Source organism: Salvia hispanica, chromosome 4 (assembly GCF_023119035.1).
Source record: "Salvia hispanica cultivar TCC Black 2014 chromosome 4, UniMelb_Shisp_WGS_1.0, whole genome shotgun sequence".
Classification (NCBI taxonomy): Eukaryota; Viridiplantae; Streptophyta; class Magnoliopsida; order Lamiales; family Lamiaceae; genus Salvia; species Salvia hispanica.
Window position 1 is genome coordinate 54,429,200 of NC_062968.1, and position 12,233 is coordinate 54,441,432.

At 37.5% G+C, this 12,233-nt stretch overlaps 2 protein-coding genes across 2 annotated transcripts; one reads left to right on the plus strand and one right to left on the minus strand.

Annotated features, from left to right (window-relative positions):
- Nucleotides 1–1,013: 1,013 nt before the first annotated feature.
- Nucleotides 1,014–1,382, minus strand: LOC125221408 (small polypeptide DEVIL 5-like). Its single transcript, XM_048123526.1, has 2 exons — nt 1,366–1,382; nt 1,014–1,249 (listed from the first exon to the last, which is right to left on the minus strand). Exons 1-2 carry the CDS (start codon nt 1,380–1,382, stop codon nt 1,114–1,116), a joined length of 153 nt encoding a protein of 50 aa, XP_047979483.1. The 3' UTR covers nt 1,014–1,113.
- Nucleotides 1,383–5,452: 4,070 nt separating this feature from the next.
- LOC125223419 (probable serine incorporator) lies at nt 5,453–8,611 on the plus strand. Its single transcript, XM_048126556.1, has 6 exons — nt 5,453–5,784; nt 6,526–6,762; nt 7,175–7,286; nt 7,374–7,548; nt 7,638–7,878; nt 8,099–8,611. Exons 1-6 carry the CDS (start codon nt 5,610–5,612, stop codon nt 8,380–8,382), a joined length of 1,224 nt encoding a protein of 407 aa, XP_047982513.1. The 5' UTR covers nt 5,453–5,609; the 3' UTR covers nt 8,383–8,611.
- The last annotated feature ends 3,622 nt before the right edge of the window (nt 8,612–12,233 follow it).

Consider the following 12,233-nt stretch of genomic DNA (forward strand, 5'->3'; position numbering starts at 1 on the left):
AAGTCAATAGGAATACTCTGATTTTGATGAATTGATGGAGTATTATTTTTGGTGGAGATGTTTCAATGACTGGTTTCTACTAAAATCATTCAATTTTTGCAGAAATTCATTCAGATCTTGGATGAGATAGATCCAAGAGTGACACTGACACATGAATTTCCCAGAACTATTATACAAATCTTATTCAATGCACAAAATTTTGGTACTACTCATGATTTCCTACTTACTACTAGCTAGATTACTCCCATTTCACTTTACAATTGAGCAACACATTGTATGCATCACAGCCCCAACACATTTCTGCTTGTGTCAGTCCTCGAAGCTCACGCCTTCGAGCTTCAACCGTATGAGAATCACCGAGCACCTCCACATGATGTGAAGCCGCGTCCTCTGCTCTTGGAAGTAGCGCGAACACTTCTCCCATGCCCGGATCTTCTGTCGCGCCAAGCCCATTAATGTTGTGAATGAACTAAGATGATGAATGTAGCAACAGAGAAAAGAAATTGAATTCCACTAGTTGATGAATGTGAGAAAATAATGAGGGGTGTGTCATGACTCATGTGTGTGTGTATATATAGAGGTGAAGCAATCTTGATGGATAGTGGTGGACAGGTGGCGGGGGGCGATTGGAGCGGTGGCGAGGCCAGCTCGCCGCGGGGCCCGGTTTCGTCGGGGGATGCTGCAGAGTCATCAATTTGTAGTGTGTCCCACCTGGTGCCAAACTCCAATTGAAAGGGACTCAACAAATTTCATTCTCACATGTTTGTCTCAAAGTGAGTGTGTGGGAAATGGACGTATCGGAAGCCCTTAAAATCAGGGGTGGGGAGTTTGGGAGTTTGCTATTGTGTGTACTTGTGTTTTGATTAATCAAATTTATGATGTTTGTAGGGTGTTGTTGGTGATATTTTTGATGGTGTTTTTGCATTGAATGAGTGATTTTGTTTCTTTGGCATATGATTGTGTTCTTACACAGTGCAACGTGTGACACGTTTTGTAAGAACACATTGTAAATCTTTGGCACAACCGTCGCACATGCTCTCTAAGTGGAGAATAAGATACATCGATCAAACTGTATTTAACTTATAAAACAACAAAAATGAGTAGTTACATTAACTAAGAATACTTGTCCCAACAAAGAAGCATAGTAACACAAACTCTAATGATGTAGAATTTGGCTCTCATCTCTCTCACCATTCTTCTCCACTTCCCAAATCTCTTCCCCATTTTCTTGATATGATGAAAACCACAACTTCTCCCAATTTAATAGACTTGTTTGAACTAACTGTTTGAAAAGAACTCCAAATGAAGTTCAAATTGTAGGGACAGTTTGTACCCTCACATTACACAAACATCACGTGCACTAACCCTATCTTAATACACATTTAAACCACTTTTCCACAATTCGATTTTCTACCAAAAATTGATAATTAATCATTATTGTGTTATTTCAATGCTAAAGCCCCACCAAGTTATCTCTTCTCTTGGAGATAGTCATTTTCACTCTGTTTCAAGTTGGCTACCATTTCCTAACTCGTTTCTATCAAATTTGTTGGCAAGTGTATGCCAATCTTTGTCTAATCACAACTGATCATGCATTGTTATTTTGGAGTGAACTTCCAAACTATATCTCTAGAAAAGTGGCTCTTACACCTAATTAACAAAAATAAAATTAAAATCATATATCATAATGATTTTATTACCAATTTTCTATTTCTTTTTCCTATAAAGAATTTGATATTAATCATTTGTGATCATTTCAAAGCTTAAGCCCCACCTCATTATCTTATTTTGAACATGGTTCTTTTCACTTTGTTTAAAGATTAGATGAGTGTTGGCCCTCAATAACTTTCTTGAGGTCCTACTAATATCTTCGTCTCATTTTCTTACTAACTTCTCAAATTCGTTGAGTTCTATTCTATGATTACGATTATACTATATATTGAAAATTGTTTTACTGTATAGTCACTCTAAAAGAGCTAAAATTCTAACCATGTGCCAAGTTCTACGGGCCAAAGAACAGTTTCTTAGAGTAGACAAATCATTGTTGACCGTCTTTGGTGGATGAGGTTGGCAGACTTTCCCACTTTAGGGTCGGATGCGACGAGGCATCAAATTGTTGTACTTGTTAGAGTTGTTTTATTGCCTAAGTTTATTAAGTATATGATATTTATAAAAGAGTTAGGTTAATTGACATGAGTCATGACCTAGTATTAGTTGAAACTTCAAATGAACTAGCTAAAGAGCCTTGCTTGTACCCTATTCCTAGTCATATCATAATTTCATTGTCACTTGCCAAACAAATGTGTCCCATTTTAGCATGGAAAAAGAGAGGCACAGTAAGAAGATTAGGCTATCTCAAGTTAAAGCAAAAGAATCAAAGATAAGATATCTCTTCAACTACTATAGGACATGATAACAGTGGACCTTATGATAAAATTAAAATTTCCCATCACATTGATTACACACATACATCCAGCTAATATAAGCTCAAATACTGCATTGTTGAAATAAATTTTCAAATTTATCATGTACACATGCTCAAACAGGAACTAGAAAGTTGTGGTTACTGTCCAAGACTAACAAACACTTGTCTTAACAACATTGGGACATTTATTTCTCCCATCTCCTGTTTTTAGACATAATCCAATAGTGGTGGGGGTGTGGTTATCTGTTGCATTATCCTACAAAAAAAGTACAATAATGATTCAAGAAAAGCAGTTTAGTTTATGAAGATGTGACTAACTGAAACAGCTCCATCACAATATTCCCCTTGAAGTAGCACACTGGTTGAAAGGTGGACACATAACTTAGGGGAAATGGGGTCTTACTGTTGAAGATATTGTTTGCTGTTTGTTGCATGTGATAAGAGCAGTGGAGTTGCTTGGAAGTTGCCATATATTGAATGATAGCATCTTAGGACAAGTATGCATAGCCCATTTATTTCATAGGAAAGTAATGGTGTCTAAGAATATGGTATCTATGATTTATAAGAATGTGATTTTTTTTTATCAATTACCTATCACATGTTTATGACAATTAAGATAAATTGATAGGACTTTAAATTTGTATTAAATTAGATTAAGTGATACACATAATAATAAAAGTCAGATTTTTTCAGTTAAATTGTAATGGAGTGATAATATATAGTAGTACTACTCCATATATATTATTTGAAATACTATAATTTTCAGAAGAGAATTCCAAACAAACAAGTCCTAAGGCGAAACTCATAGCCGTTATTTAGTGATAGATCTAGAAAATAGAATTCATGAAATTGGAACTCGTTGGTACGTCACTGATCCTCGTCTTCTGTTGCCGCTTAGGCCGATGATTTGTTTTTTTTCTTTGCATTGTTCTCTCCTCTGTCTTTATCTCATGCAAATGGTCTCTGCTCAAAAGTGAATGTGCAATAATATTTTGTGGATATTGATTTAGTGAGTAGCGTAGCTATCTGAATTAAAAAATTACAGTAATAATTTTAAATAGAGAAAAAAAAAAATATACATAAATTGTACGTGTATACAATAGGGGAGTGTTAGGGTGCCACCACCCCTTAAAATAACACCATACCACCATTCCTAGCCAATCATTTGTACATGTGGACGAATAATAAGCTGCCACGTAGCCAATTTTTTTTTTCAAGGATAAAAAAAAGACGGGCAGCAATATTTAATACCTTATACAACAATTTTTCTTGAACATCCATATCCAACACGCTAGACAGCAATCTATAGATTGTTGTCTACCGTATTGAATATTGCTGTGTAGCATTTATAATATTGCTGTATAAGTAGTGTCACGATGTCATTTTAAGAGGAGTTGTCATTTTAACACAAACCGTACACAATATCCTCAAATTTTATTAAAAATTAATTTTGTTATTGATCGTGTATGTACTGTCCACACGCCATGAGTCCACGACAAAGTCTTAAACTTTAGTCAAAGATAAAAGTTAGGATATAAAGAGTAAATGACGTGTAATCAGAGGTTTTCTGACAATACTATTTTAATATGTCCACATTTACTATTTTACTTTCATAATTCATAATTCTAAATCAAAATTAATCTTAAATTGTAAATGAGAGTTTTATGCTATCATTCGGCAACACGAAATATATAGTCTGAATTGAATGAGAGATTTATACTAGTATTCACAACTCAAAATTACTCTAGATTATAAATAAGTCATAATGTATCATTTATAACTCGAAATAGTCTTAGTTGTGAATGATAGTAGAGTCATTTTAAATAGTTAAAGTGAAAAAAGAATAATATATATAACAGTCTTTTTTATTACAAATAAGAGTTTTTTAAATAGTTAAAGTGAAAAAAAAATAATACATATAACAGTCTTTTTTATTACAAATAAGAGTTTTTAGGTTATCATTCATCGCTAAAAATTCTTCTAAATGTCAGTGAAATTAAATTTTATGATATCGCTTATAACTCTAAATTAATATTAGGTGTAGTTCAACTAGTCTCGCCTCTCTCTATCGCATATAGTATCAGATTCTATTCTGTCTGACATTCTTTTTTATTTCGAGACATGAAAATATGAAGACAAATGGGAGAAGACGTTTGTGAACTTGTAGGAACTTGTTCGTTTATAGACGATGCTATTTTCTAAAAATGGAGTTACATTAATTTGATGGACAAAAGGTCATTTACATCATTGAGAAATTAAATACTACTCCATATATTTATATCTTTTTTGGACTATTGAACATTTTCCTAGTACTAGTATGTAGGGCCTTTCCTTTCATAAAGAATCAACACATTTTTCTGCAATCGAGAAAGTTATATTTTCGTTATCTATAATTGACATGCAAATTATATTCTTTAGGTAGTAGTGTTTGTTTTGTGTCTTATACTTTTATCATTATTAACAAATTTATATTTCAAATTACTAATCAGTATTAATAATTTCATCAAATGCTACTCTGATAACCAGAAAAAAAAATTCATGTTAGTCCATTAAAATTTAATATTGTAATTTTTTAAAATGAGAAATTACAAATAAGCTCGAGCTCCATTTACAAAAATAGTCTTATTTTTCACATCGATCTATTAAAATTAGTTTTATCGTAATTTTATCTTTACTCACTCCTATTTTGCAAACTTTTTTTTTCTTTTTCTTATTTTATTAATATAAACAAAAATTCTACTCGTTCATAAGTGAGATTATTTTTCTTATTGAGAAGTACTATAATTTTATACTATCATTAATAATTTAATATCATGACTCATGATTCATGTCCATAAATGAAAGTCAAACTAATCCCGGATTTGAATGGGCCGACCCGATTTCGTTGGATCTAAAATCTATTGGGCTGTATCAAGCCCATGATTTTAATGGATATAGCTAATTTTGCCTCAGTGCTTCTGGAATTTATCATCTTGATTTCCATGAGCAATTCTATTTAACGCAGGCATTCAAATTTTGGGGATAAATTGAAAATAATTGTAATAAAATAATTCGAATTTTGGGGAAAACAATCAGCACAAGAAAGCCTAGTTTTCAACTTCCAAGGATCGAGAGCTCGAGATTATCACTGGCATCATCATCGTTTGATTGCATAATTGTTTGAGAAACCAATCACCAAATTGAGATGTCGTGCCTGGCATCGTGCTGTGCGTCTCTGACGTGTGGATTGTGCACATCGGTGGCGTCTGGCATCACTAAGCGCTCCGCGAGATTTGCCTACTGCGGCTTGTTTGGTGTTTCCTTGATTGTTTCTTGGATCCTCAGAGAAGTCGGCGCACCTCTCCTCAAACAATTCTCCTGTAAGCTCGGAAAAAAGAGCATGTTTTATCAGATTCATCTATTCCTGATTTTGTCTAAGATTTGTGATTGGTGCTTTTAGGGTTACTACGGAATTTTGTGTTGGTGTGAAAATTTCCCCTTTAATTTCTGGTTTCATGTTAGTTTGGTGTATTTTGAATGCATTGATTAATACATGAGCTCACAGGTAAGCAAAATGGCCGAATTGATGAGTGTTTTAGTTGCAGATGTATTGATTATTGTTTAGTTTTCAGTGGAAGTACATGATAGAGATGAATAGTGCTTATCCTCATTAAGGTAGACACGTTTTGCAGTTGAAATGATTTCTTTTTCAATTAGCTGTTTAATTCATTGATACTTATATTGCCAGAGTGTGTGATGAGGCAATTGATAATGTGTATGAACTATGGATCGAATGTAGAAGCATTCCGGATAAGAGCTAATGCTTTTGAAACCTGTTGATGCCTAGTGATTGAACTCCGTTTGTTGAACTGGTCCCGGTTCGCCTCTGAAATGTGTGAACTGAAATCTTTATCTTGATTGGTTTGCTAAGTTTGTAAATTTTCTTGTTGAAATAGATGGTTGTCTCCAATTCCTCTGGTCAATCATAGCAGAAGCGGAGTAACTCTGTGTCGAATGCTTTGCTAAGTTTGTAAATTTTCTTGTTGAGATAAATGACCATCTCCACTTCCTCTGGTCAATTGTAGAGTAGCTGAGAAATCTGTTGATCATTTGGTTTGCAGGGATAAATACTTCCGATGACCTTACAGACCAATGGTTCCAAATACAGGGAGTTCTTCGTGTTAGCATGGCGAATTTCTTGTTCTTTGGAACATTAGCTCTCATTATGATTGGTGTGAAGGATCAGAATGACAGGCGCGATGCCTGGCATCATGGTGGATGGATTGCTAAGATGATAATTTGGGCTTTGCTCACCATCCTCATGTTCTTCGTTCCCAATGTTGTTATAGACGTATATGGTCAGTCTCTTGCACGCACACATGCATATATATTGAGCATGTTACTAAGATAAAGTTTAGATCCCACAAATTGAGTAGATATTCCGTGTCTTGGTAGGGGTGTTAAAGAAGCACGACTTGGTAGTTCTGAGTAGCTCTTGTCAAGGAAAATAAAAGAGATAGAAAAAGACCACTTAGCTGATTCCTTGGATTGCTTTTGAATTGTGATTTACTACCTCTAAGGTCTTTGTGCATCTAAACTGCCTAATGGTTTGCAAAATCTTGATCTATGGAAGCTAAGATCACACTCGTGTCTTGCTATCATATATTCCAACGAATCTAGTGTCAACATGACGTTCCATTGAATCCCATACCAGCCTTTTTCTGTGTGTAACGTATAATGTTAATTTTAATAAATTTGTTGTCTATGCAGGAGTGATTTCAAAGTTTGGGGCCGGGTGCTTCTTATTGGTCCAGGTTTTGATATTGTTAGACGCCACACATTCGTGGAACGATTCATGGGTTGCTAAAGATGAGCAGAAGTGGTAGGGGCTACTACTTACGAGTAATATTTCACCCCCACTCTTCACGTTGGTCGAGTTCTTGATCATGTCGTGTGGTGCTGTATTCAGGTACATTGCCTTGCTCGTCGTGTCAGTGGCGTGCTACCTTGGAGCATTTACATTTACGGGGATTCTATTCATCTGGTTCAATCCTTCCGGGAACGACTGCGGCCTCAACATCTTCTTCCTAGTCACGAACTTCATTCTTGCTTTTGCTTTCGCTATCATCGCTCTGCATCCAAAGGTAAACGTCATTCTATTTTTGTTCGACATTTGTTGGATGATGCGACGAATTAATACATTATTGTGAGTGATGACTGGTGATTCGGGCAGGTTAATGGCAGCCTCTTGCCTGCTTCTGTGATCTCTCTCTACTGTGCTTATGTGTGCTATACCGGTCTCTCTAGTGAACCTCGAGACTATGCCTGCAACGGTCTTCACAAGTCGACAGCCGTCTCCACGAGCACCCTCGTACTAGGGATGCTCACAACAGTGCTGTCCGTCCTATATTCTGCTCTCCGTGCTGGATCATCGACCACTTTCTTATCATCCCCTCCATCTTCGCCTCGAGCAGGTACTTGAACCAACGATTCCGAGCTTTTTTCCTACTAGTCAAATCTCCACATTTCAATGCTATAATTACATCATTGTGGGTAGCGTTTACTTTGAGTGATATGATAGAATGAAAAAAATTATTCAGAGAGTTTACTTTGATGGGTTGATCAATTTAAACTTTGAGTGATGGAATAGATTGATAAAAAATATTCAAGTTAGTCTTTCCCCAAAATGCGCAGGTGAGAAAAAGCCTCTTCTCGAGTCGGGGGATGTGGAGTCCGGGGGTGCAGAAGCGCGACCGGTTAGTTACTCGTACTTTTTCTTCCATGTTATATTTGCGCTGGCTAGCATGTACTCGGCCATGCTTCTGTCGGGATGGACCAGCGACTCTGAGAACTCCGATCTCATTGATGTGGGTTGGACGTCGGTTTGGGTCCGAATCTGCACGGAGTGGATCACGGCTGGCTTGTACATTTGGTCCCTTGTCGCTCCTATAATCTTTCCTGATCGGGAGTTCTACTAGACCAACTGCTACATTACACGTGACATGTATTGATGGTGTTGTTGTAATTACTCAACTTTGGAGTCGAATCAGACTTATATATGTATTATGTTAGTATATAAATTATAAAATGTTACAGACTTGGAATTGGATATGTAGTAGTACTACTAGTGTTTGTGCCTGGGCATCACAAGAACCTTTTTTATGGTTATTGTATAAAATATAATAACAGTGAAATTATTGATGTGTAGTTTCCTATGTTTGGACTTTGGACATAGATATTACAAATTGTTCCGAATATACTTTAGTGAAATCCAACCAATTTTTATTGCAAAAACTGTTACACAAATATGCTTGTTGTTACTTTTCCTTTACGGTAATTATATTGTTGTTAATTGCTAGTATTATATCTCTAATGCAAAAGTGTAAACTTCAAATGCCTTTTATCCCTTCTAATCAAACTGTCTTTAAGCCCCTTCAAATGTTTATTTGAGGAACCAATATAGTACTAGCATTCTATTTCTAATGAAATCGGGCAAAGTTGGAATACATAACAAACTAAGGGCCCGTCTGGTAGCCCTAAATAGCTGTGAAACACCATTAGAACTAGGCAATTCTCCCGTTTGGTAGCAGTCCCTCCAATCGGCCGACCCGACATACTCCAAGCGGGTTTCAAGGTTCTACATACTACTATCAGCAGAGGTGTGCTAGCCCTATCAGAGGAGGGAGTGGTATAGTTTTCATGAATCTGCCGTTAACGCCGATAGTGAGTCCAATTATACCAAATTACCCTTTGAAAGTTGATGTATTGCTTTGGTGCAACGCTGCAGGTGAACGTTATTCCGCCTGAATTTGCAAAGCTTCAGAGGTCGGCAAAGGCGTTTACCTAATTTCGAATTCGACCGACAATCCAATCTGGTGACCGCCTATTTTCAATTCCGGTATATTCGCCCTATATTCATCCGAGTATGTCGAATTATCGGTTTTTTTGGTTTGATCTGCTAGCTATGATTATGCATTTGTTGTTGATGTATGAAATTGGGTTGAAATAGTTTCAATTTTGACCCTCCGTGTGTGGCCGATGATTATGCAAGTTGGAAATGCATTGTTTGCACTGTCAATCTGTTCGGATTGTGAAGAATATTTGCAATGTTTGTGGTTGTGATGTTGATTTCAGCATGGATTTGTGTACATACCGGCACGATTAGAACAATTTACTCCCTCCGTCTACATGTTGACAGTCTGCAATGCAGATTTTCAGTTTTTACAAGCTCCATCGGATGGGGCAGCTCTGAATACTCGTCATATGTGTGGTTTAGATGTTGCATTGTGCATTCGTTGCTGCAAATTGGGATTGTTTTGAATAAATTTCCAATGTTCATGTGTAGTTTTTGCATTCTGTTGTTTGGTCTTACTTACCTATTTATCACATTTTTGAAAATAAGTAATGATCTATTGATTTAAGGCACCCACCACGAATTCCATTGTGTTGCCCCTTTGAGATTAAGATCCCGACTTTCCATTTCAGGATGGAGGACCCCCGAGATAGGAAGAGAAATGAGATGGAGGCCGCGGTAGTCATGATCGAGGACATCATCCCCCACCATCAACATAACTGCTTCACAATTTTGAATCTGGTCAACAGATTGTTATACACTTCGCCAACGGCCGGGATGAGGAAACGCGAGCCTCTTACAACATGTCAGACAAAATGCCGGCTCAAGTCTCTCATATGAACCGGCTCACAAAAGTGACCGACGTGGACTGCATCAACAATCTGCGTATGGACCGCAATGCATTCGAGCGGCTTTGTCGGATTCTGCGTGATAGGTGTGGATTAGTTGATCAAAGGTATGTCCGCATCGAGGAGCAGGTTGCTATGTTCCTTAGTACTCTTGCTCACCACACAAAGAATCGTGTAATTGGATTCCAATTTCTTCGGTCCAAACATACCGTGAGTTGCTATATCCATGAGGTTATACGTGGTGTTATTCATCTTCATCGAACCCTATTCGTGCAACCAACTCCGGTCGATGACAGCGGTGACGATGCAAGATGTAAGTGGTTTAAGGTAAACAAAGTCTTCTCTAACCAATTGCCTTCGTGTTCATGGTTATGTTTATTAACTTGTTCGTTTCATAGGGCTGCTTAGGTGCACTAGACGGGACATATATTAATGTCCGCGTTAGTGCTGCAGATGCTCCTCGGTATAGGTCTAGGAAGGGGGACATTTCTACAGACACACTAGCCGTGTGCAATAGGTTTCTTCGTTTTGTGTACATTCTTCTGGTTTGGGAGGGGTCTGTTGCAGATGCAGCGGTTCTGAGGGATGCGGTGACTCGTAACAATGGTCTCAAAGTTCCAAAAGGTTAGAACTTTTATACACTGAACTTGCGTTTTAGTTGGATTTAGGTGTCTTCTTATGTTTGAAAGTACCTCCTGATATAGATTACTTGCATTTTAACTTAGGTTGCTACTATTTGTGTGATAATGGGTATGCCAACAGCGAAGGTTTCCTCACACCTTATAAAGGTGTGCGCTATCATCTCAAGGAATGGGGGCCTAACAATTAGAGGCCATCCACCCCAAAGGAAATGTACAACATGTGACACACAATGGCCCGCAATGTAATCGAGCGTGCGTTTGTCATTCTGAAGATGTGATGGGGTATACTGCGTAGCGCTAGTTTCTACCCAATCGAAACTCAAACCCGTTTGATTATGTGTTGCTTCCTACTGCACAACTATATTCGAGGGGAGATGGGTGTCGATCCTGTTGAATCTGAACTGGATGCCCTAAACGGGGATGGTGACGAGGACGATGACAGTGCGCAGTCTGAACCAGCGGCCAACGTCGAGTTCGTGGATACAATTGAAGCGTCCCCCGGTTGGAATCAAATGCGCGTCAATTTGGCTAACTATATGTGGGAAAATCGATAGTCATTACATGAATGATTACTGTGTTGTGGACTGAGATTGCAAGCCTCTAAACTTTTTTTTGGTGTTTTGTTTAGTTATGGTTGCTTCTGGATTGTGTAGTACTGCCATTTTCCTCATCCCTTTGTACTTGAAAAATGATGCACTTGTCTCGACTATACATCAATTGGCAGATGATTATGTTGAGCTACTTGTTTATGACATAGTGTGTTCTGTTCTCAAACAAATAATTTCATACATGTTCGGCAAATAATTTCATACAAGTAGAATCAGAATCAGTCGATTTGAACAGATGTTGTGACATTATTAATACATTTTTTGATCATTGACTAATACTAGCTTTGATAAGGATTTATTCCAAGTTTTATCACATAGGGATAGAGATTTATATCGCAACCTAAATGGAGGCAGAGTGGTACACAAAACCGGTGAAATGTTGATTAAAAGCCACGGCATCGTGGCCGACCGTAAAATTACATCCATCGGTTGAAGAAACATTAATAGTAATTGCGGTGCTACCACCGCAATTACCTTCCTAAATCGAAACACAAAATAGAAAACACCACACACTACACGACTACAACCACAACATATAAAATCACCAACAAGTCGACAAAATAACTAATACTAACACACCACACGCACAACCAGTGCTCATTTGTTGATCTTCACGATGAAGTACAGCTTACGAGCCGGAACCATCTCGAAAACCAGAACATCTCCAACCTTGATTCTGTTGCCTTTTAGAAACGTCTGCCATCCCATGTCGGTCCGCTTCCTCCTACTAGCCGTTGAGACGACCAGCTTCCAAACCGCAGGACTCTAGATTGAACGTGCACCTGGACTTGTTCAACTTGATATACTTATCCCAAAAATCTTTGGGAATGGTCTAAAAAAAACAATGACGACAAACAGAGTAGTCATAAACGCGAGCAA

Bases quoted from the DNA above. Each gene is read 5' to 3' on its own strand.
- LOC125223419 (XM_048126556.1), top strand. From the start codon at position 5,610: ATGTCGTGCCTGGCATCGTGCTGTGCGTCTCTGACGTGTGGATTGTGC. The intron at 5,785-6,525 runs GTAAGCTCGGAA...TTTGGTTTGCAG, and splicing joins TCTCCTCAAACAATTCTCCT to GGATAAATACTTCCGATGAC. The intron at 7,287-7,373 runs GTAGGGGCTACT...TGCTGTATTCAG, and splicing joins GCTAAAGATGAGCAGAAGTG to GTACATTGCCTTGCTCGTCG.